Source organism: Prinia subflava, chromosome 8 (assembly GCF_021018805.1).
Source record: "Prinia subflava isolate CZ2003 ecotype Zambia chromosome 8, Cam_Psub_1.2, whole genome shotgun sequence".
Classification (NCBI taxonomy): domain Eukaryota; kingdom Metazoa; phylum Chordata; class Aves; order Passeriformes; family Cisticolidae; genus Prinia; species Prinia subflava.
In genome coordinates, this window is record NC_086254.1 from 26,961,380 (window position 1) to 26,986,441 (window position 25,062).

A 25,062-nucleotide genomic window follows, 5' to 3' on the forward strand; every position below is an offset into this window, starting at 1 on the left:
CCGGCCTGTCCCTCAAGGGGCGCAGGGCCGGGCCCCCCGGGACAGCCCGTGTTAGGGGCTGCACGCCTGAGCGGGGCTCTCGGGTGACAGTCCCAACTCACCTGGGCGCGGTCCCGCGGTACCTGCTGCAGGTGCCCCTCCCTCGGCGGGTGGTTGCACTGGATATCTGCAGAGCTCCCTTCCACCCTGAACTCCTCTGTGAGTCTATGACCGGACCACCCCGGAGCCCTGGCAGAAACCCAAAAGACCATTCCGAGTTCCGGAGCACCGGAGAGGATCCGGTGGAGGCCCCAGCGATGGTTGGGATCTGGAGCATCTTTGTCAGAAGAGTCTGGAGGAGCTGGGCCTGCTTAGTCTGGAGAAGACTGAGAAGGGATCCTCTCAATCCGTACAAGTATCTCCAAGGGGTGGCAGAAAATGTGGCCAGACTCTCTTTAGTGATGCCCAGCAACAACTGGACAAAAAATTCCCACCTGAACTTGAGGAACAGTGCCCAGGAGCATCGGGGAGTCTCCATCTCTGGAAACATTTCAAACCCATCTGGACACATTCCTGTGTCACCTGCTCCAGGTGACCTGCCTTAGCAGCAGGGTGAGCTCCAGGGAGCCCTTCCAACACCACCCATTCTGTTATTCCAAAATGAGACATTTGGTTACAAACCGTGTACCAAAACAGGATTTATTTCACAGCATTTTAATTTCACAGAAGAAAAAAAAAATAAAACCAAAACAGGCTACAACTCAGACTTTTAAATAATGGAATATGGCAAAACTAGAGGAGTTTTTGTTTACAGGAAAATGTACAGGCTCTTTTCAAGAGAGTTCTCCGTGCTGAGCCACCCCAGCAGCACCTTCACAAAGCACCGGACCCCACCCTCGGTGTAAACCTGTTTCTCTTCAGAGCAAGAGGGGTTTGGCTGTGCAAACGTAAACCAGCAGGTCCGGGTCCGGCTCTGGGTCCCGCTTAGTTTGTGAACAGACAAGGTACTGGTAGTCCTTTGCCACACGGTGGCAGCTTTTAGGTGAAAAGAGAGAGATTCCCCCACAGGACCGCGAGCTGCGCTCTGCAGTCGGGAAAAGCAGGAAAGCAGCGGGCAGAGCACACGGAGGTGGGGCTGGGGGCCGGCAGAAGGCTGCGTTTCCTGCACACACACACCACGCACAAGCCCCGGGCTCTGGCAGCATCACCCCGAGGCCGAGCTCTGCCAAACACGGCTGGCACAGCCCTCGCTGCCCTGCCTCATCCTCGGCCCGTGCTCCCCAACACAAGCGTGTGCCCAAGCCAAGATCTAGAATAACTATTAGACAACATTCAGTTTTCTGTAATTTAATGCTCCTTTATCCCGATTTGTTCTCCTGGAAGAAAACAAAAGCTTGCCGGTTTTATGACGTAAACCCCACAGATTCTGGGAGTGTAATTACAGTCCAAATGGCCACTTGAACTAGACAAACTTCCACTGAATAGAGACTGCAAAGTGTTGCAACCCAAAGTGCGTTTTGTTCCCTTAGATGGTGAGAAAGGAAAGTTAATTTTGTTACAGAAAACTCTTTATACACTAAATAAAGAAGTTCCCAGAGAAAGACACGTTCAGATTTCATTCACACTAATCAAGCTGTTCTGTGAGAAATTTCTTTGCTCTGTTGTACCTCTGTCCCCTCCACAATGCCTTGACAAGTGGTGAACCACCTCAGCTGTCTGCACCACTGTTTGCTAATTTGGAGGCTCATTACACACTAGATGTTTAGTACATCACTATTTCTGCATGCAAGGACAGTTATATTCAGTAGAAAGTTTAACTAGTAGGCAATTTTTTAAAACGTTTTGGAAGGTAACTGGCAAGCTTATTGTCTAAGTTATTAGCTACTATCTCACGTCTGGAGATGGGAAAGTCCTTCTGTGTTAAAGAAATCACAAGCATATTAAATTTTACACAAATAATTGAAGCTACATACAGCTGAACACAGTTACAAAAGGTTTGATAGTCACTGTAATTATTATATATGAAAAATACACTTTGAGCCCCACTCAGAGAGGAAGGGGCTCCAGTAAAGTTTGCTGCAATTCTAATGAAGCCAAATTAGCTTCAGACAAAACACAGCTGAAGAGCAAAGATTCAGCTTTGGTTTTGGCTACGACCAATATTTAATACAAGGAACAAGAATTTACATTACTTTACATATTGGATAGCAAGTCCCTGACCTCAGCATGAGGTCTGGCAGTTCATGAGTCAAACCTAAATTTCAACTTTCTCAGTTGGAATAACCAAGTATCGGTTTTGTTCCTTGCAAACGGACCCAGTAACTTGTATCATAATATTGCTTCAGAAAATAACCCCAAGAGCCAATACCACAGAAGGTTCCAAGAATTCATTCCCGACCTGGATACTGTAAAAATAAAGGAAGTAATAGCCAAAGAGCAGAGGAGTTATTTGAGCTCTGTGTATGCACTAGAGAGCTGCTGGGCACCAGCCAGTAGTGGCTGCTCAGATGTGCAAGAAATGCCAGTTTTATGAGGACCATCACAGTGATGCAACGCTTGGAAGAACAGAGAGTAAAAAAAGTAGCATTTTTAAATAGTGAGCATGCTTTGTTTCATTGGCTTCGGCTGGCAGCAGTAACTCTACTGGCTTCATATTTGCTCACATAAGACCATCTATATAATACAGCCATCCTAAAAAAGGTGCTTATTCCAGGCTACGGAATAGTGAAACAAATAAAACCCCTAAATGATACATTTGACAGCAAATTGCTCTTAGTCAAGTGCTCATCTTTCACTCAAGAGTGAATCAGGAAGGCAATCACTTCCCAGCTACCCCACTCAACGTGTGGTACTTCATGACAGGTTTTCAAACCACTGTTCCTTCTAAAGTAAAATGTATATTTTTAAGGTATCTACAGTAAATAAATTGAAATGGAGTAATTTCAATCTCGCTACTTAGAGATCATAGAATAGATGCCCTGTATGTTATTAGTGCAGATATACTGGAATTGTTTCCCTTGTATGCAAGGCCAATGCAGGTAAAGAATAAATGGCTATACAAATTCAGGATTCCCCACTAAATAACAGAACTAACTTAAAAAGCACTGGTACCAGACCAGCCAGTTTTAGGCACATCTTTAAAAAAATAAAGTATGCATTTCATTAATGTAAAAATGTGAGAAGGTTCTTAGAAACATCTGAACTTTATGGTGCACTGGAATGGAAGTGATGTTCCTTCAGTTTCAAGGAATACAATAAAGGCTTAAAACAAAACAAAAGAAAAAGAACCAATACCATAGTATTCTTCATAGGGAAGAACAGTTTTAGTAAAACCAGAAAGATAAATAAGGAATAATAAGCAGCCATGACAGCTGACTGGTGAATATTTGTGCTTTAAATGTCCAAAAGAAAACAAAAGTTCAATAACTCTTCTCGTACCATCCCCCAGATTTGGCATCTGTGTCCGCAGACCTCGACAGTCCCCAACACCCTGCAGCCTTCCCAACGAGCTGGAGCCAGTGGCACCTCCACCAGCAGCATCTTGGGGTGGGATCCCAGCACGGCTGGGACGGAGCTTTGGTTAGGATTGTTGTGTGAGCCGTCTGTAATGAGGTAAAACTTGGTTTTCAGGGAGATACAGAGCCAGTTCCAAAGCTACGAGGACGGTGAATTCGAAACCGATGAGATCCCTTCTGTTGAATCTGAATCTCTCTTCTAGTTTCTATGACAGTGGCAACAAAACAAAGGAGGGGAGAAAGAATCAGTTAATCCAGGTGATTTCAAGGCATTGTTGGATTAAGTCAGTGATGCACAGCCTGAGCTGTATCTTTGGAATCAAAGCCAGCTTATCAGCTCAGCTGTGACACCCACACAACAGTTACTGCTTCTCTGGCAAACATATGCAAGTGCAAAAATAACTTTACTGTAGGATCAGTAAGAAACTAGCCTGCACCAGGCAGATAGTTTTAATGAATTAAAAAAATAAAGCAAGGAAGAGCCCTAACGAGCCATAGGGCTGAAAGAGCTGGTCTCCCATGCAAGCACATGCCACTGAAAACCTTGCATTTAATCTTTGCCCAAGAGCTAGGGAGGAGGTTCTGACAACAGCTGGAACAAAGCTCACAGCACTTACATCTATTAGGTGTTTCACTTCGTGTTTCCTGAGGTCACTGCTGATCTTGGCTGCGAGCAGAACGCAGGCACCAGCACACAGTTTGCGGTTCTGTTTGTTGAGCTTGCCTTGGAGGACGAGCTTCTCAAAGTAAACGTAAGCCATGGAGACAGTCACCGGCTCCAGACTGCACTCCTCACTCAGGTTTCTCATCTCTCTCTTTAAACTGGGAACAGGAGAAAAGACAACCCCCCAGACATGACAGATTTTATTAAATGCTGTAGAAATACTGCAGCACAGCAACTCAGAGGAGCATATGGGCAAGACTTCTATTTGGAAAACCATGACAAGTATTATCCTAGAGTGCAAAAGTGCAGCTGGCAGCAAGCTGGTGCTGATGCACAGACTGATTTCACCTGGCTGACAACATCCACTGTGGTAGAACAATTCCTCATCTGCCCATAAACACCAGAGCTTAGCCACTTCACTGACACACAGGCTATTGCTGTAGGATTCCTTCTGGGCTCCCAAACTGGTCTGTGATTCAGATCATAAGAGTGAACCACTCTGACTCCAGAAAACCACATCAGAGCCCTGCAGATGACAGCAGCTGCTGTGTGGAGACCTGTCTAGTACACACCTTGTGTAAGAGCCAGGTGTGAGGGGAAAGCAGCCTGCTTTTCACACCTGCCACACAGCCAGCCCTTCACCTCAGCATCTGGGCAGGCTTGGAGGTGGATGGTTCCTCTCAGGGCTGCCACCCACACTGTACCTGCATGATCTCTGCACAAACACACTGCTCTGAACTGCTGCAAAGAGGGCCATGCAGGACTCAGGCAGAACAGACTGCCCAAGCAAACCTTCCCCTGGAGCTGAGCTACACCTGGCCCTGGTGACTCAGCAGAATCGTGTTTAAGCTGCCTATTTCAACAGGCTCTGATTGCATTAATCTCCCTGCAACACCAGAAGGATTACAGCTCTCTGAAGGTGCAACAGTGCATCTTGGTGAGGAGAGACCAGATGCATTTACTCAAGGATGAGAAATTCTGTGTGGCCTCCGCAAAAGGCTTTTCTTTACCAAGAAAAGAGACTTTAGCAAGTCTCCCCAGATCTAACACTCTTTTTCTTACAATCTTGTTAGAGTCTGTGGTCATCTTGTTAGAGTCTGGTAATTGAAAGGCAGAAATAGCCAGAGGGCCCAGAAAGCCAATCCAGTCAGAGAGGGATTGCACTGCAGCCAAGCAATCAGGTTACAAGTGTTTGTTTCAAAGCTACTCTGCTGTTAATTGGCTCCTAGTGTTAGTACACCACAGTTGGTGAAACAAAACCCTTGAGGTGGAACTTTGAAAACCAACTGTTACCCTTTCTCAGCATCCTAAACATTCCAGTGCAGGGCTGTCATCCTACATCAGCTCAACTGACAACAGGAGATTAGTGTTTAATCATATATGCTATTAATAGATTTAGTATTTGCTCCATACAAGTGCAGCCTCAGACAGTGTGGATGATGTTCTTGTTTTCCAAGGCTTATTTCTTACCTCCTAATTTTGCTCAGTGTCAACTTGATATGAGGAAACTTCTCTCTAAAGGTTTCATTCATATCCTTTTTAAGGTCTGAGGGTTTCACATACTCTATGACTGTTGTCTGAAATGCAAGAAGCAAAATTTGTCATTTGTCTTGACAGCCAAACAACTCTTCCAAAAACACTAATGCAAGAAATACTTGAGTTTTATTATTCGCAATTTAACATTTCTGAAATGTCCCAAAGTTGAATCCCAACTATATAAACAGTCTTTAAAAAAATAGTAAGCAAATGGTTACAAGAAGTAAATGACAACATGAAGACAGGTGTCATGTTGGCCCTTGACAGGCTCACTGTACAAAGTCAACTGTTTGTATTTTTCCTGATAAATTATCAGGAGAAACACTTTTTCTTCCTCAAAAAAGCTCTTTATAGGAGGATCTGTCAGGGAGTCTCTCCTCTGTTCAGGTATGCCAGTCACTCACCATGTAAGAGGCAAAGATGAGAACACGTTTGTGTTTTCCACAGGGCCACTGAGGATCATCCAGAAGATTTGGATCATACTCTGCAGCTTCTCCAGCTTCACTTCCTGAGGGAATGAGGAAAGCATATTGGGTCACTAGATAAAAAGCTTTAAATTCCCTGTTTCTTCCTTAAAAAGTTTTCAAATAGCAAGTGCTAAGTGTTGGCAGATCTCACAATACAGGCAAATTGCAGCTCCAGGCACACGTTTGCATTTCATAAACACACCAATCACAAAACGATTAAATAAACCACACAAACTCTGAGTTCTATTGACTGTAGTCTAACAGCAGAGTTGTCAGGTTTGCTCTTTTACACAAGAGAAGGGATTCTCAGCATAAACTCTGGCTTATGCACTGTTGCTGTGCTAGAAGGCAAGGAGAACCACCTGGATCCACATACACCAGATGTTTCTAGGTGAGTAATATAAAACTTTACATTCCCAAGGAGAAGCTTTGTGCCTCATGAATGCCATAAACAGAACTAGGCCAGATATATGGAGGATGTGACGAGTTTGTGGAAGCCTCATCATTTGCACTGCACTATCGAGCTGTAGCACCTCCATCCCAGTACCACACTGACCACTTGCAGTTGTCTCAGACAAATCTCTGCCTTTTCTGCTGTGTGATGACAGAGCTGGCTCCTGTCCTTACCAATGTCTGTCCCTGCTGGTATCGTTTTGGCTGTCACAGGTTTGTATCTTGATCCAGGAAGACTCCGGGCAGCACTGGCTCGACAGGGGGGAGCAGCACCGTAGGCGTCGGCTTTGCGAACAACCAGAGCGTTGGTCGGGTACAAGAATTTTGCATAGGACACAACCTGAAAGGAGAGAAAGTTGTAGTGGTTATGGGGGGAAATTTATTGAAAAGCTTATTTCCAGACTCCTATTATCTAGGATTTTCCAAATCAGAGTCCCCTTAGAGTATGGATTTGGGAGTGGGGACCTTGGAACAGGAGGAAAGGAAAAGTTGGATGAGGCGTGCCTTGTTTCCACAAGTTTAAAATGAAGTGCAGAAGACTTGGTGGGATGGCAAAGAAAAGGCGAGAATCACAAGTAAATTCTGGCATTATATATTTAACTAAAGTAGTATGAATTTCATCCATATTTCTATCAAAACTTCACTCACATGTTGCCTCAGATAGCAAAGTCAGCTCAATTCTCCAGAGACAGAGGCAGAAGTGATCACAAGCTTCAGCAGCCTCCTCAGAAGTAGCATTATGACAAGCCACGATTTCAAACTATGGGTCTAAAACTACCACTGCTCTGAAAAGCCACAGCTCTTACACAATGGATAGCAAAGCACTGCATAAATTGATTTGTCCCAGCATGAAATGGTCCCGGGGTGAAAAAATAGATGTCCTTACCTTGCCATCAGCACCCAGCTCTACTCCTTCCAGTCCAAGCACCATCTCAGTAGATACTGAAACTCCCCCAGAAGGATGTCGCTGTTTCTGTCCTTCCATTTTCAGATCACTAAATGCAGGTAAGAAAAAGCACTAGCACAAAATGCAAGCCCAGCTGCCCATGGTAAACACCAACCAACACCACCAGGTCAGAGTTCTCCTGTGTGGAAACAAGCCAACCCCTCAACGCCACCTCCAGCAGAGCATTCGTTTTTAACTACTCTTTTCAAAAAGTGGAGATGTTCATTAACCAAAAAATCAGATTTCATTCCAGCTTACCACAAATCTACCACTCTACCTATTGAAACTGTTTTTAGTATGATCTTTCCGCACAAGACCACACCATTCCCTCTAATGCTCAAACACCTAACAGCAAACATGATTTACATTACTTGTTTTCCAGGATTAGAAACCTGCCTTTCAAGTGCAATTTTGCAACCCCTGTGCACACAAACTCAAGAATGAAGCTGCAGATCTCTGTGTCAGCGATGGCAGCACGTGGCTTTGTCACCAATATTCCAATATGAAAAAACAGTTTTCAAGTGAAGAACTGCCTTGCCAGCTTGCAAGCAGAGCAGCACAGTGCTCAGAACTGCTCTGAAAGAGCTCCAGTGACCCTGCTGCCTTTCTATTATGTGGGAGAATATTTTCCCATCAACTATTTTTATGGCATGTATTTGCATACAATACAATTCCCACCACTAAGCATCCGTTTCCTTTGTCCATAAGTTACGGACAGGACAGAAGTGACAACACAATTGTTTTGCCAGAACAGAATTAGTGTTTTCTAGGGTATATTTGTAGATAACAGACCTTCCCAGAATGGACTTAAACTTCACAAGAGACTGAAGAAAGATGCAGGGAATTCCAGTTTGTGGGTTTTGTTTCTTATAAATGATCATACTGACACTTGTAAACAAAATGTAGTCCAAACACTAAAAGCAGTGTGAATCAGTCCAAACTGTTTCTGATTTTCTTAGGTTGCAGATAGTGACATTCAGGGCTTAAAGCTGAGAAACAGAAGAGTATCTTTAACTTATTTAGGTGTAAATTCACTATAAAACCTTGAGGATTTACACTGAAGGTAGCAGCAACCTCCCTGAAACTCCCTGTGTTTTTTGCTGACACCATTGTTTGTGGCTCTAAAGACAGTTCATTTCTGACCACTTCAGGAGTATAGAAAACCTACACAGCAGCCAATCACATTATCTGTTCAAAGTTGATTTCAGAGATTTCACAGGACTGGAGTGCTTTTAAATAATAAACACTGGAAGAAAAGTCTGCCTTTTCCACTCTTTTTCTCTTGGAGTTTGAATGAACACTGACACTGGTAGTGTCTGGTTTTACTGCTCTGACAGCAAGCTCATGTCCTTACACATGAATGGCAGGTTAAATAAGTTCACTTGCTTCAGGAGACCTACACCAACCACACTCATTTCAGAAGATGTTTTGAAACAACAGAGCAGAGATTTCACAAAGCAGTTGAAGAGACTCACCTGATCCGTAACCCCTCCCCGTAAGGTAGGATAGAAAACGCCACACACAGTGTTCGTTTAGCACAGATTAACACTATCCTGTAAGCAGATGGGGAAAGACCAGGATATGAATTAAGATCCAGAAGTTACAAAGCAGCTTTTTATGGGGTATTAACACAAGGCTCTTCTTATCTTGCTCTGCAAGTCATAGATACCTCTATGGATTTAATGTTTTCAGAAAGCAGCAGGAGAGCAGAGGTTTCACACTGACCCTGCAGGTCCTTGGGGCTCTCTGTCAAACCTCAGTGTTTAGGACCTGCCATCACCTTGGGAGCTCCTCAAAGGAGATCGTGGTCCTTCAATATATATCTGTATTTATGTAATTTATACATAAACCTCGTGAAAAGATGTAGATAATATTCTACATTTAGATGAAACTTCACACTTCTATTAATAATAAACATAAATGCAGCCTCCCTTTCTCTTCTGCTCAGCAACCATAAGCCAAGAATTTGGCTAAACCAAGTCACTCTCCTTAAATCCTCCTCAGCTCTGACCTCTCTGTATGCCAGAGATAAGGAAAGTGAGAGAAATAAGAAGTGAGAGAAGAAAAGAGAGAATGATTTAACCTCCTCAGAGTAGGATGGCAGAATCATCAGTGTATTGCTACAAATGTAGCAGATATGAGCACCTACTGCCTTTGATAGAATAAAAACCATAAAAGTAAAAAACCCTCAAGGCCCCAGGGGCATCCTCTAATTCTCACTGATATGAAATGTTTTACTGTGGGTAACTGGAGGCTGCTTCCTATTGCACACAAGTGTTGGGGGAACCTCGACCTCCACACGTTACCTGCTGTTCTTGGTGTCATACTGCCTCATGTTCTTGATGAAGTGCATCTTCTTCAAACTTTTGTGTCTTGGAGACCCAGATATGTGCTTGGTTCTGCAACGATAAGAAGAAAAACAAACAAAAAAAGCCAAATCTGTTAAACGTTCTATGAAAAACTCATGCCAGTTGTATGATCAGATGGCAGCACTAGCATGCAGGACCTCAGATATTGGCGTGGAAGAGGGTGGAGGGAGGAGAGGACTGCATGCAACGAGTTGAGGTTAATGCTGCTTTTGAAAAGAAGTACCTTCGTACACTGGCATATTCCACTATGTCTTCTAAAAAGTCTAGAGAGCAGCGCTGGGAGATAAAACGCCTTCTGCAAAATGCACAACACCACGAAGAGTGAACAGCATTAGTTCATGGCCTCCGAGTTTATGAACTGCAACAGATCTATGAGCTCTTAGGATGCATGGCAGGTTTTCTGGATTTTTTTTGTTGTTGTTGCAAGAGTACTCAACTAAGAAATTCCTTAAAAGGCCAAGAACTTGTATCCCCCTCTAGGACCCTTGAAATACATATTTATACCAACTTCATCAACAAGGCCATTCATTATCTGCCACACAGAAGAATGCCTACCTCTAAGTTAAGCAACTAAAAAGCTTCCAAATACTAATTTAAAATCTGACAAGAATGTCGAAAAAAGATCTCCCCATCAAGGCAGGGGAATAATTAATTTTATATCAATTTAAGTCAAGATACAGGTATATCTGTATGATGACCAAACATCTGTGTGCTTTCCACATTCAGAACAGCTGTCCCCAGCTGCAGGAGTAGGCAGACTGAGAGTCTGTGCCTGCAGCTCAATAAAACTGACAGATCCCTCTGAGAAACAATGGAGAGGGTTATTAGAGGAAGCAAAAAGTATTTGGCACCCATGTGAAGTCTCAGAATGGAAGATGCAAGAAGAATAGTAGGGCTCATGTGAGTTAGTGTTACAGTAATAGGATATTACGTTCAAGCAAAAAAAATAGACTTTGCCCAAGTAAGATACATTACTATTGTCCAAGTCATGTCTTTGTTGGTAGATATTTACAAATGAATTGTGCAACTGACTGCAATTTCCATAGGAACAATGCACTCCACCAGCAAAACGCTGACACTACAACTATCAGAATCTATATTTTCTGCCTTTGTTTAAGCATACATTGTACTACACTTTTAGAACAAGCCACGTGTGTTCAAGTCCAAGGTTTTCTTCCCAAGTGACACAGGAACTCAACTAATGGGCAATGCTGCCATTGAAGTCAATGTAGAAGCAGCACACAAGACAAAAGCTCTGGTTTGACAAGACCAGCTTCTGGCAAAAAAAAATAAAATAAAAATCAAACCTCAAGTTGCAGCAGAGCAGATTCTGAGCTGCACTGTTCAGGCACTCTTAAAAGGAAGTAAAGCTCAGAACTCAAACAGGTAGGAGGATGAAAAATTAGTGTCCCTTTCTGCAAACACAAGGGAGGCAAACCCTCCCACAGGACTAACACTTTCACTATTGCCAGAGACTGCCTCCTACAAATCCACAGCCATTAAGGTGCAACTGGAGAACATTCCTGGCACAGCTTCAACACCCTCCACCAGCACTTCAGTTTTAAAATTATTACTGGTTTGCTGCTTTTCAGCAAGAATGGCACAGGAACGTTTAACACTTTAACATTTACATGGTTCTCCAGTCTAATCTGGCATCTAAAATTCAATAAAAAACCCTTCATGAAATGAGGAAGTAACTGCAAACCTCCTGGCTGTAGTGCAGTTGGTAACATGCACAGTCTTCCTCCCCTCCCAGGGGAGACCTGGCTGGATGGAGACAGAAAGACGCCATGTATGGCAAGCAGAGGAAAAACACAGCTAATGCCAGTGGGCACTGGTACAAATAAAGCACATAGTTCTGTAAAAGGTGCTTGGTGTGAGTAACAGGATGGATTGGGAGAGCCATGGCAAGATCCTCACTCCTAACTCCACGGTGGAGACCCATCCAGGGTGTTACACCTTCTGAATACCCCCTTGTTTTCTCAGTAACAGGGACAAGAGTGCTGAACACCTGAATGGAGAGCAGATCTGGAAGTAAAACCCTGCTGCAGCGAAGGGAAGATCCCACCCCTTGACTCAGAACCACAATGACTCATCTCCACTCAGCCAACAGGAAACTTCATTTTTAGCTACTCTTGTAAATAATTTCTGCCCTCAGCGAAGCTGTCACCTTGGAGGAATCCCTGACGCTGAGCCACGCACTCTCCCTCAAATCTCAATGTATATAAGGAATTCTCACTAATCCAGAACAGTTTGTAGGCCCAATCCAACACTTCACAGCAACACAGCACCCTCAACATGTTCCGAGCCAGTCACTAGAGCAGTACTTGGAGAACACAGCAAAATTTGACACTTTTTGAGTAGTCTGCACTTATATATCTGAACACACACACGTATTTGCTTCAGTTTGAGTGCTCTTCTCATGCAGCCGACTCACAATTGCACAACAGGCTGCACTGCTAACTTTGATGACAAAAAAAGTCGTCACCTATCCTGTGCTAAGCAGTTTCACCTAGGATAACACTTCTTGCTAAGGTCCATGGAATTCAAAAGATTAAGTGGTTTACACAGTGTGTGTTGCTGAAAGCAACCTAAATACTAAGAGTATCAACATCTCTACATATGCTGAGTTATGCTATGCAGCCTTACCCACGTGTGATCTGGCAACTGGAAACTGAAATTCCCAATATTAAAATGTTCATGGGTTCCATGGAGCAGGTTGTAATTGCAACAGAAGTTCAAACATGCCTGTTTGCCAGACCGAACCAGGGCTTTGACAAACTATAGAGGGTTTGGGTGGTTATATGTCCATGATCAGGAGCTTATTTTTGGGTACTCCCCAGCCTTTTATTTCAGGAGCCAATAAAGGCCAAAGCAGGAGACTCCCAGACCATTACAAACAGCCACTGTGTTTACAGAGCCAGCACCTCCACGGGACCCATCAAGTGCAAAAACACACAGAGCACATGCCCAGAGATAAGGGGCTATCAAGTAGAGGAATTCTGGATTACGCCTTGGCTCCTTATCTCCATGTGCACACACGGGCTCACACAATCCAACACCGCTGCCAAATCCCTGACGAGCTAAACACGCACTTAAAGAGAGCCCACAGAAACCGCCTGTGTTCAGAAAAAAAACCTTACAAATTATCTTCAGAGCTACATTTTGACTCCTGCCCTGGGAAGCGGTAGCCAGCCCATACATTTATTCCTCCTGATGGATCTCCCACTGAGGAAACCCAATGTTTGAGAGCTTCCAGCTCCAGAGTTGTCCTCTTCTGGTCCTGCCAGGGTCCCACTGAAACTCTCTGCAGGGGCAGCAGTGGGATGCCCAGCCCCGAGGCTGACACAGCTCTTAAGTGTTCCCAGCAGGACAGGACACAGCTAAGAGCAATCTATGTATAGCACTGGTAATCCCTGCATGTCCTGTCTAATGAATGGAAAGGAGGAAGCTTGTTAAGTCACTGCTCCAGATTAGAGAACACTGACCTTTCTGATGGCTTGCCAAGAGTTTTCTCCCTCTTCCCACCTGCATTGGGCTACCTGCAGACACCCAGGAGGACAAGGGTAATGCTTTGGGATGTTCCTGCAGCTCAAGTGTGCTCAGTGCTGGCCCTGTGCTGTCAGATGTGGCTTCAGGCACAGACAAGCCTCGTTCCCTCCTGCTCCTGGGCCACTAACACTCCTCTAAGGCACTCCCTTGGGCACCCATGGCCCCAGTCTGCACTCACTGTTTCTGCAACAAACAGCTCCCAGAAATCTCATTTTAACCCCTTAAAGTTGGGCCTTAAACCCCAATACTGGGCCTGACAATGGCCAATGGTCTTTCTTAAACCTGTGTGCAGCTGCCATTTGGCCACTTTGAATCTTCTCTCCATTCTGCCCTTCTGGTTCCTGCATTTCTGTCACAGCAGGTGAACAGGCCAGCTGGCTTCCTGACATTTCTAAAATCTCACTGTGGTTCTCCATCCTGATTAACCCCCATCCCTCTCAGGCACAGGGCTGCACTCTGAGCCCACCACACAGCCAGAGTTCAACCAACATTCAGCCATTCCCACCAACACAGCACCCCGAGTTCATCTCATGCTGTGATCTCATCATTTCCAGGATCCCTGGAGCAGGAGTGTTCAAAGATGCTGCCAAAGCTGGACACGGCCCGAGCCCTCCTCCAAGGGGCCCAGCAGTGTGAATTTGTTTCCAGTGGAGCTGCATCCGTGGCCCTGCTGATGCTGCACACCCCCCAGGCACTGGGCTAAAATTAGCAGCAGGGCTGATATCCTCTGTTGCTCTTTAGCCATCTGTACTAATAGATGAGTGGAATGGGGGAGGTCAAGGATTTTTAATTACTGTGTAAAATCAGGGCCTAATAGAATTTGGTTTCCTGTTTCTCACTTGAGTTTTATATTAATATGATGTCCCTTTGTAATGTCCTTTACAGGCCTCAGTCTGATCACATCTGTCAAAAGGCTGAGTTATTAATATAACAAGGAAAAAAAAATGTTTATTGGTTTTTGGAAGCACTAGCTTAGAAACAACTGTCAAAGGTAATTTGCACAAGAAATCCAGATCCTAAATCCTGTTTACAGCAGGAAGATATACCTGTCAGCTTTGTTTTTCCGAGACATATTTTTAAGATTAAGCTGTATTGTTTTTATTCCTTACAGGCAAGACAACAAACAGAGATGAACTGTGCTTGGGCTTCACTAGGTAAAATACAGGCATTGGGGGATTAAGAAAGCTACTCATATTTAAGCTTACTTTTTAGCAGCTGCCATTTCTTGTGCAGCCCAGGAGACAGTCACTGATTTCAGGCTTGCATCCCAGCGTGTGTGAGTGGGAGCATCCCTGTTCTGCCATCAGTGCCCTGTGCCTCACCACCCTCGGCGCTCACACTAATGAGTTTCCTGCTCAAAAGCAGATTGAGTACAGCTCCCTGATAGCAACAAGTTCTCAGTAATTAAAGCCAAAAGAAGTCTGAGACTGCATTTACACTGAATCACATCAAAACCATGTCTTTGGTAAAACAAATGACTTCACAGAGGATCTGTGCCATGAAGTGCCCAGCACTGAGCAGGCCATTTCCATGGGTGGATGATTTCAGCTCAGATGTTCCTTGAGAGGCAGTGGCAGAGAAGAAAGACACTTTGCATCACCAACAGTGGGTGTACAGCTCAGTGCTCCTTCTTCACAAAGTCAGCTACTCGCTGTTTTATGGCACCACAGAGGTGCATTTGGATTGCAGGCCACCATCCAGGAGCCCTTTCTGACACTGAGGTACCAGCCTGCCACAGAATGAATACAAATCTCACAGCACGGCTGGTTTATTCATCCAGTAATCTTCATTTTAAAGGGTAAACTGAAATCAGCCACATGAGCATGAAAAGTACTTTTAGGCTACAGAGCAGTCCCTCTGTGAGAGCCCAGGATGAAGGAGGAGGCCTAATTCCTCCACCTTTGTGTTCTTACTCAAGGTTTGTTTGCAAAACTGAAAGGGCACCAGGGGCTTTCCTGCTGGTCCCACGCAGCCAGGAGAAAAATCCTGCACTCTCCACCACCAGTAAAGCCACATGCAAGGGAACAATGTGTCACACAGCCTGTGGAACAGATGAGAATGAACAGAAATGAAGTATAATTTGAATGAAAGTGGAGGCCAAGTAAGTGGGAAGCTCACTAAGCCTGGAGTTTTAAATACTAACTAGCAAAGAAATTAGGTAATCTTCACAGCAGCTGCTACTTCACTGCTGATTCACAATCACATATGATCAAGACCTAATAGAGAATGAGCTTTATATTCATTGAGTTTCATAAATCACATTGTTTTGGTGCTCAGAGTGTTTAGACAATGTAAAGAGAAAATAATGCCTTCCAGTAAGTATTGTGAAAGCTCAGCTGTTGCGACAGAACCACCAAACCAGATGTAAGGTTTAGGCCCTCTCCTAAAGCTCACTCCTAAAAAAGCAGCTCACTCCCTGCTGCTTCTCACAAAGCAGACTAGATGTGCTGGCCAGAACACCACCAGCATTTCTCCAACTTTCTCCCAGTTTCTGGAGGTGTTCATAGCTCACCAACCTTGTTGCCCCCTGTGCTTTGTGCTCTGCTCACTCAGCACTGAACTGCTGACCAAAACAGGCACGTGAAATGCAAAGTGTGTCCTTGATGACACTGGGGGCATTATGCTAGAAATATTCATGCACTTCACTGAGAGATGATGCAGTCATTTCATCATGTGCCTTGCTAAATAAAAGCACAATAAGCTCCCAAGCTGAAAAACAAAAGAAGAAGGAAAAAAACAAGAGGGAAAGAGAAAAGCTTTTAACTGGGAAGGGGAAAATTAAAACCAGTGACTGGAGGAAACCCAATCAAAGCAAGTTTAGAGAGATCTCACAGTGTTTTTTCCCACTGGATCACTCATCCCCTTCAACGCACAGTCAAGAGGTTGTAGCTTTACTAGGGCAAAATTTTATACTTGAACTGCAACAACCACAGCAGAGCAAGTGCAAATCTGTCCTTGCTGTTGAGCAAGCAGCCCTGACCAGCAGCAGTTCAGCCCATGCTGTGGGGATTCCAAAATGACCCGGCTACCCAGCCCTGAGGCAGGTCTGCAGCTGGGGTACCTCCACCTGAGCAAGAGCTGCCACAACAGGAGCATTCCCTGGACAGGAGCCCCCAGGATCACAGCCTCAGCAGCAGGGTCAGCTGACAGCAAGCTTTGAGTTTTAAGAGCTTGGTAAGTCTTGTGAAACAGAAGGCCAGCCAAAGGTTCTTCCTTTAACCCTTTTTCAGGGAATAGACAAATTCCAATTACAGTAAGTTACAGTAATTCCAGGTGAATTCCAGTTACAGTAGGTTAAATACACAACAGTAAACCAAACCCCAGGAGTTTGGAGCTGTGTCTGAAGAACTGGGTTGACTGAGTGGCTTTAGTTGAGCACCCTTCATCTGCAGTCACCTGTGCTCATTAAAGAGCCCAAATTTCATTGTGCATTTTTAAAACTCCAGATACAGAGCCAGACACCTTCAGAACAACCTTCAAAAGAAGGCTCAAAAATATCTTCAAGCTCGCTCAGCTTGACAGCCTCACTGCTTTAACTGGCTGACAGATGGTAAACAGGAGAACACAGTATTTAATATACCATATATTTAATATACTATATATAATTCAATAATTACTTTTAATATACCACACTGTAACACTCCTACAGGACTTTCTCACTGGAGATCTGAATGGGATTCCCAAAATTAAGTTATTCTGTTTTTTGTATTTAATTTAGTAGCGTTTTCACTCTTGGCTGTTGAGTCCTTGACTTGAAGCAAGACAACATCATTCTGACCACCCTCATCCCCTCCTGCAGAGAGGAGCTTTGAGCTGGAATCCCAAAATGCCACCAGGCCTCCTGTGCCATCGCCCTGAAAAGCTGCAGAATCCATCCCCAGGTAAAATCAGCTGCAAGAACAGTTAGTTGTGCATACACTACTCCTGCCTGGAGAGCAAAGACACTTAAAGCCTCTGGATTGTCTAAATTGAAGAGGTCAAACAACCTTGGTGTTGGAAGTGTCTCAGATTGCCTGACCCAGACCCATTCACAGGATACAAGGACGTGGATTTTCTGATCTCCAAGTTTCCTGCTAGGCATACAACTTATTTTTCTGCTCAATATACCTGGCTGGGAATGTGTACAGGCGGCTATGAAACACTTAATGTTGGACAGATGTAATTCACCTGCAGTCAAGAATATGAGAGAGAAATCTACTGAAGCAACCTGGGAAGGAGACTGCAGCCTTAACATTTCAGCTGACTTTTAAATGAAGTTCAGGTTTAAAATATGCTCATTTTCAGCCTCGAGCAGCACATCCCAGTCTACTGTTCACCTCTGAAAGGTCAAAGCTTGCCATCTTTGACAGAGCTTGCTGCTTCCTGAAAAGCACCATGTGCCCAGCTTATTCCAAATTAGGTTCAAAATTTAAACTAAGACTTCTTATTTCATCCATCTCAATAATATCTGTTTATTAGCAGAGGAGTTTTTATAGAAATATTTATATTTCTTGAAGTGACAACAGCAGCTAAGCTGACAGTAGGACAAAACAACACATTAACCACTGTAAGTATGAAATCCTGACGAAGCATTTCTGCTGTTCCACCCACAGAACTAATCTGATCACACCTATGTCAGCAATCTGGCATCCAATTAACACTCAAAAGCAGAGTAGGTCCAAAGTGTTGCTGTTATCAACTACTGTTTAAACTCCCACTTTCAAAATGACCTAAATTTGCTGATAAATCAGAAATGACTGAGCTATCACGAACACTCAGTTCAACTCCCTGACCACTGAACTCCAAGGACATTAAAGCATCAGTCACAAATAATTTAGTCTCTGTGTTTATTCTTAGGCCCAGCAAAATGCAGCAAATTATGGCAAAACCAGCTGCTTTCACATTACGCTATAATGAAACCTCAGAAGCACAACAAGCATTGACATTCAGGGCTGTTGTTTCCATTTTTCATGCTTTCATAACCTGGCTATTTCCAGGGCTCTCAGCTATCTGTGTTTCCCCAGAAAGCTCTGCCAGTTTCAGACCCAGCTGCAGAAATTCATTAAATATCTGTGAATGCGGATTTGTTCCCTGTTTGCTGCCTCCCTCCACTGCTTTCTGTGAGGCTCCTTCTTTGAAAGAACAAAAGAACAGAGCAAGATGGAAAAGGAGAAGGGAAGAGGGATGGCAAGCAGATCAGGCAAGCTGGTGTAACACAGCATTGTAATTTAAGATCCTGTAAACAAAAGATTCATTAAGAAAATGAAAGTAGAAGGTTAAAGTCATTAAATTTATAATGCTCAACCAGCAGCACAATGAAACGGAGCATCCAGATTTGAACGGTGCCTCTTCTGATATGTTTCCATCCTAAAGGACCTGACAAGTATGGGGAACTCCAGGGAACTCCAGGTTACATCAGGTGAGATGCACAAGTACCTCTTGTTCCCTGGGCTGTGCTGCACATCCTGCCTGTTTCCAATACCCAACCCCAACTGGAGCAGAGGTGCTGTCACGCCCTGCCCCGAGCCACGCTGGCCGCTCTCATCAGCTTCCTGCAACCTCTCAATCAAGTCAAACAAGATCGAGTGTTGTAATAAAACTCTGCCCAATGATACTGTCAGTAGATAGAGATACTGATAGCAGATAGAGATCTCCACGGAGCAGGGCAGGTCCAGGCACAATGAAATCCCCAGACATGGCACAACACTGGTCACTGAACACAGAGTGTGTCTGGAGACCCTGCAGCCCGTGATCCTGGAGCATCTGAGCAAAATTCAAAGCAGCTCTTGACAGTGACACAAAAAGGACTCTGAAGAGAACAGCTGCCTCAAGTGGGCACCAAGGATGAAAAGTCCAGGGTGGCAGTGCAGATTCCACCTCCCCCTTCCCTCACCTGTACCTCTGCATGCTGCAGGCAGTCAATGATCTAGAATGGCAGCATCGCTGTATGGCAAAACAATCCTCAGGTTCCCAAGTCCCAGTAAAAGAAGATCCATTTTGTAATTGCTGACTTTGGAATCTTAGTTTGCAAACAGCTCACCCAACACAGAAGGGGAAGGAGTAAAAACACCTCTGTCCTGAAGGACATTCCTCCTGTGATTCCCTGAATCATTCCTGGGGTATTTACAACAAGAAGAGATGCCTCTGCTCAGTGGGGATGGAGAGATATTCTGTCACAGATCAAAGCATGAAACTGAACAGTGAAAAATAATGCGGTAAGTCCCTCATCCTGTAAGCTGGCAGTGAAATTGTCATTACAGAGGGATGGTCCATTCACCTACTCCCAGTGTGACTGGGATGAGGTACAATGGGTCTAACACATCTCCACAGGCAGCAAAAAACTGTCCTTTTGTCAGAAGATGTGTGTGTCCATGTAAGGATGTGGATCTTCTGTCTGATGATTTCAGCAGATGTTCTTTTTCTTTTAAGATGAAAACCAGATGAATTCTCACTCCAAATCACCCTCAGAAGTAATATGCAAACTGATCAATACAATATACCCTTCCAGCCAAATCTTCCAAGCAAAAAAAAAAAATCATGTTTCATTTTGTCATTACTCAGACAGAAGCCTTCTGATTCCCTTGATCGCCTCTTGCATTTCTCTCTACCTTTTATTTCTGATTCATCATTCTTTTCAGCCAGATTGATTGAAATTACTGTAGTGGAACAGCTCAAACCTGATGCCAAAGAAAGAGGCAGGAAGGACATCAAATGAGAAGATCCTAGGAATATTTTCTTAGTGTTCTACTGACTTGGCATGGGAAGGGGAAGCATCACTGCTCCAGAACTCCGTATGCACAGGCACAATGAAAGCCACATCCACAAAGGGGACTGTGCTTTAAAACTCTTGATGCAAAACTTGCCCTCGAGAGCTTTCCCTACAATACTAAATTCATGAAATTAAATCCCAGAGCACCTCCTGTGCTGGCTTTTGTGGACTAGGAGGGCTGGGCAGAACTGTCCCACAGCAACACCCTCACTCCAGGCTTTCCTGCTCAACAAGCAGCACACAACTGCACAACACAGGTCAGCCACGGCTTCAGTTTCTCCAACAAACTCGGAGGGAAAGGTCCCTTCCATGACAAGAAAAGCAATGAATGGTAAAAAACAGTTCAAGAGGAAAACCCCCAGGAGGGAAAACACATGAGGATCCCCCCACATTACTGACAAACAGTTACTTCTCTTCAAATTCACCTCAGCCCCCAAGCTGGAGATGCACAGGACATCTCCACTGTGAGATGCACACTGCAAGCGAATACCCATCAACTGCATTAGCAAACTCCCCAGTTTAAAGCACTGACAACATCTCTATTTCAGCTCACTAACAAAGCTCTCGAAGCCACTGTAAAGACCACAGAGACTTAAAGCCTTTGATACAGCTGTCTATCTGCAGGCTCAGAGGGCCAGCTCACTTTACAGAGCTGTTTATGCAAGAAGCGGCCTGAAAAGAGTTCTTTCAGAGCTCAAATCCCCAAGATCTGAGCAAGAGCCTCCCTTCCAGTCGATTAGAAAGAAAACCAACACTTTCAGCCTGACAGAAGTCCCTTGGAAATGCAGTGGTAATCCTGTTCTGAAGGCCAGAGCATCCTCCCTCGAGGCGGACTCCCAGTTCCCTGTGCACAAGCATTCATTAATATACAGTTGCAGAAACAAGCAGCATAGAGCAGGAGAAGGCACGACACCAGCAGTGTGGCCGGTGCACGGAGGAAGCGTCCTGCCTAGCAGTGACCCGACAAGCTTCATCTGAAAACAGAAAAACGCAGAAACTGGGCTGGGGACAAGCAGAAGGCAGGGTTCAGGGTACCGCAGACCTGCAGAGCGAGCCTCAGCGAGAGATCCCCTCCGTAGATCCCCCTCGTTCGCCGCTGCGCCGGCCGGGGCATCCTCCGCGTCCCCGGGCCCGAGCGGCGCTGCCGAGGCGGCGGCAGCGCGGGCCGGGCAGCGCTCCCGGCCGGATCCCCGCGCACCTCTGGCCGGGCCGCCGGGGCAGGTGCTCCCTGCCAGGGCCACCGCGGGGCCGGCGCCGCCTCCCACGGCCGCTCTCCCCGGGGGCGCCTGTTTCCCATGCCCCGCTCCCCCCTCCCGGAGCCGCCGGCCGGCCGAGGGCCCTGGGAAAGTCCGGCTCTTCCCAGGCCCGCGGGGGTCCCGGCGCTTCCCACGCCCCGCGGGGTCAGCGCGGCGGGGGCGGGGGCTGTGGGCTGGCCCGGCGAGCCCCGTCCCCTCACTCACCTCTGCCGCTGCGCCTCCAGCGCCAAGCCGCCGCCCGCCGCGCTCTGCGTGGGGCTCAGCAGCCCCGGGGCGCCCGGCTTGGGGGCCGCCAGCATCCCCGGCAGGGCGGGCGGCGCCGGGGGCGGCGGGCACAGCGGGCCGCCCAGCAGCAGCTGCGGCAGGAAGATGCCCCCGCGGGCGGGGTCCGCATCCCCCTTGGCTCCGGCGGCGGCGAGCGCGGGCACGCCGGGCAGCAGCAGGGCGGGCGGCGGCTGGCATACGGGCGGCGGGGGCAGCAGGCGCGGGGGGGCTCCGGCCGGCTCCGCCGCCGCCTCCTCCCCGTCGCCCGGGCCGGCGGGCACAGGCGGCTTCTCAGCGGGCGGGCAGGGCGGCCGCCCGTCCAGGGAGATGTTGTTGAGGAAGAAGAGGGCGGCCTGCCGCCGCCGGGAGTCGCCCCGCTTGCGCGGCGGCGGCTGCTCGCGGGGCGGGCGGGGAGGCGGGGAGCCGCACGCCGTGGCTGCGGCCATTCTCCGAATGAGCCGCGGCCGCCCGGGCGGGGCTGCTGGAGCGCAGCGCGGCCGGCGGCTCGCGCCCCCATTGGCTGCGTCGCGCCCGAATGCAAATGAGCTCGGCGGCGGCCCCGCGCCCATTGGCTGCTCTCACCAGGCCCCGCCCCCGGCGCGCGGGGCCGTGCCGGGTCCTGGCGCCGCCGGCGGGGGCAGCGCTGGGAGCCCCGCGGGGTCGGGGCGGCCTCGGCACCCCGGGCCCTCCGCGGCCTCTCGGTTTCCTCCCTCGGAGACTTCCCTGCCGCAGCCACGAACCCACCGTGTCCCCGTGCAAACACCCCCCCCGTGTCCCCGCACGACCACCCACCGCGTCCCTTTGTGTTACTTTTAAAAAACTTCTCCCTCCCCTCGTCTCCCCGCCCGAACCATCAGTAGCACTGGTGGCCTCCTGTTCCCAAGAGGCCCTGGCCTTCCTGGAGGCAGGAGGACACGTCTGCTAAACCCATCGCAGGCGGTTCAGGACGCCAGAGCGCTCCTGTAAAAGCGGATGAAGGTCGTCGATCCTCTTGTTCATCCCCTCGGGCCCGAGCCTGTGGCTGGCAGGGCTGAGGGGGACCCCGGTCCGCCGGCCCCGAGGGCGCGGAGCCCCGTGCGCTGCCCCGAGACTCACCGGCAGCCCCGGAGGCCGTGCCGAGGGATGGATCCCCACGCTCCCCGCTCCTGAAGCAAAGCCAGGGCAGGGCTGATCCTGGGCCGTATATGGGCAAGGCAGACCCGGGGCTGGGAGGACATAAACTTAGTATTTATCTCTGCAAAGTGAGTCAAGGCATCTCTGCGCAATACGTTGCTTCCCGGACCGGTGTGTTTATACTGCGTGGGATAAACATTCCCCACAGGCATTTGGACCCGTGTCTGCCACATCCCTGGATGATGCTCTGAGTGCCTGCCAAGGCAGAAAGCTCTGCCCTTTCCCCTCCTCAGATGATGTTCATGTGCACTGACAATGTCCACGGCGCTGGGCCTGCAAGGGAAGGTTTGGGAGCTGTGCTGGGTGTGAGGAAGCCTTTGGAGCTGAGAACAGCAGTGTGTGGGTGCTGGTGGCCTCTGTGTTCCTCTGAAACCGAAATGAAGCCTTCCCATGCTTCCCACCTCTCATGCCCTGAAGCAGCTTGTGCTCCCAAGCAGGATTTTGCCCACACAGTACATATTTTAAAGTACAGTCCAAATTTGCCGTTCGAGACGTTTGCCATTAAAAGTTGCAATTACTGTATTTGCAACACTGGACCCTTAGAGTGGTAAATGCTTTTGCCAAATAGGTTTAAAGAAGCCACATGGCAACTCTTAATCTTGCTTGTAGTCTATACCAGCAATCAAACTGATGTCTGATAATATGGCCTGAAATATGGGCACTGAGTAAAAGATGGGTTTTGAAACTGTCCTATGAAACACCTACAGGTTCTATGTTTTTCATATGGCTGTTTCATAAGATCCTTTTTTATATGCTGTTGCAAGTGGGCCATCAACATGTCTTATAATATTAGTAACATATAATAATAATAATAATAGGATTAAGATAGGAGATGTAAGACAATGTTTTCTTGTAGGCCTCCATTAAAAATCCTACAGTGAAATACAAACTCTGCCCTTAAAATCCTAAGAACATGCTCAGCATCTTACACTAGTCAATATAGGTCAGATTTTGAGCCTAAATTATTTGGCAGAACCATTTCATATCACAGCTGTGGAAAAAAATAGTTTGGGATAAAAAGGAATTAAAATCCTTCCTGCTGGCAAGTCATCAAATAAGCCAGGGGATGAATAGGCATGGAAACCTATCTAGGCTTGCTGCAAACAATTCTCTAGAACCCAAGATTGGATTTTGAAAAATAAACGTGTGGCTTTTTTCTCATTCTTTCCCTGTAAAAATAGCTGTGGGATGTAAATGGTCCCACTGAGTCAGCGCAGAAAGGAGCAGCCTCCATGCCTTAGTGGGTTGCTAACTTCAAAGCTGAATTTAGCGGTTGGAAAGCTGCTGCTGTTAATGTTGGGGAGCTTTTATCTGTGTCTGACAACTCTCAGTGTTTGAGTACAGTGAGCACAATGCTGTGTTTCAGAGAATCTGGTGCTCAAACAGACGAGTGGCACATCAGCATCACTCCCACAAAAGGCAGCGACTGGGAGCAACCCTGAACAACCTTTTCTCCCTGTCTTCTGCAATGAGGGAATCCCTGGAGCGGGGAATGAAGGAAGCCCAAGCTCATGTATGCTCTCCATACACAGTGATGCTGTTTTGGAGAAGGGCCAGGCTCTCCACACTGCTGCTGCACAGCAGCTTCAAGTGCTGGCTGAAGCCTTTTCCAACCTTAACCACCACGAAATCCCTGGACAAAGAGAAGGGCAGGCAGTTCTGCTTTTACAGAGACATTATTGCACAGATGTAAAATGTCACTGAGGATCACCAACACTAAACTCACACTCATTTTGCTCCTGGAGCTTCAGCTCTACTTTAAAGGGAGCACTGGGTTGTTCGGATACATGTCTGAGCAGTCAGGGGCTGCTGGAATAAGGAGCTGGTGTGGAGCAGGACAAGCCTGCAAATCCTTATTCCAATGCTATTTGGGGAGTAGAGTTGCCAAGGTCACAAGGATTTTTCTCCTTGCAAGAACTGCAGGATCTGGTCTAAGCATCTGATATGAGACAGCATTTTAAAGTACTTATGTGGGCTGGCTGTTATATTTTTTGCAAAATCATGGCCCTGAATCAAGCAAAGATAAACAGGTCATAAATATATTTAGGCTGGGAACCAGAAGTGCAGCTTCCAGTTGGAGGAACTGCTGGTATTAAGATAAGGCACCAGAAATTGCTGTCCACATTTTTTCAGCCTAAGA

General features: G+C 46.7%; 1 protein-coding gene across 1 annotated transcript; it reads right to left on the bottom strand.

The window, feature by feature from the left end:
- Positions 1–1,300: 1,300 nt before the first annotated feature.
- CABLES2 (Cdk5 and Abl enzyme substrate 2) lies at positions 1,301–22,217 on the bottom strand. Its single transcript, XM_063404295.1, has 9 exons — positions 21,690–22,217; positions 9,867–9,959; positions 9,036–9,113; positions 7,501–7,609; positions 6,789–6,954; positions 6,099–6,202; positions 5,629–5,735; positions 4,112–4,316; positions 1,301–3,700 (listed from the first exon to the last, which is right to left on the bottom strand). The coding sequence occupies exons 1-9, from the start codon at positions 22,193–22,195 to the stop codon at positions 3,560–3,562; spliced, it is 1,509 nt and encodes a 502-aa protein (XP_063260365.1). The 5' UTR covers positions 22,196–22,217; the 3' UTR covers positions 1,301–3,559.
- Positions 22,218–25,062: the final 2,845 nt, after the last annotated feature.

Excerpts from the sequence above, each read along its gene's own strand:
- CABLES2 (XM_063404295.1), bottom strand. The coding sequence starts at position 22,195 with ATGGCCGCAGCCACGGCGTGCGGCTCCCCGCCTCCCCGCCCGCCCCGC. Across the intron at positions 9,114-9,866 it reads TATGACACCAAGAACAGCAG|GATAGTGTTAATCTGTGCTA; the intron begins GTAACGTGTGGA and ends ATCTGCTTACAG. Across the intron at positions 6,955-7,500 it reads AGCTGGGTGCTGATGGCAAG|GTTGTGTCCTATGCAAAATT; the intron begins GTAAGGACATCT and ends CTCTCCTTTCAG.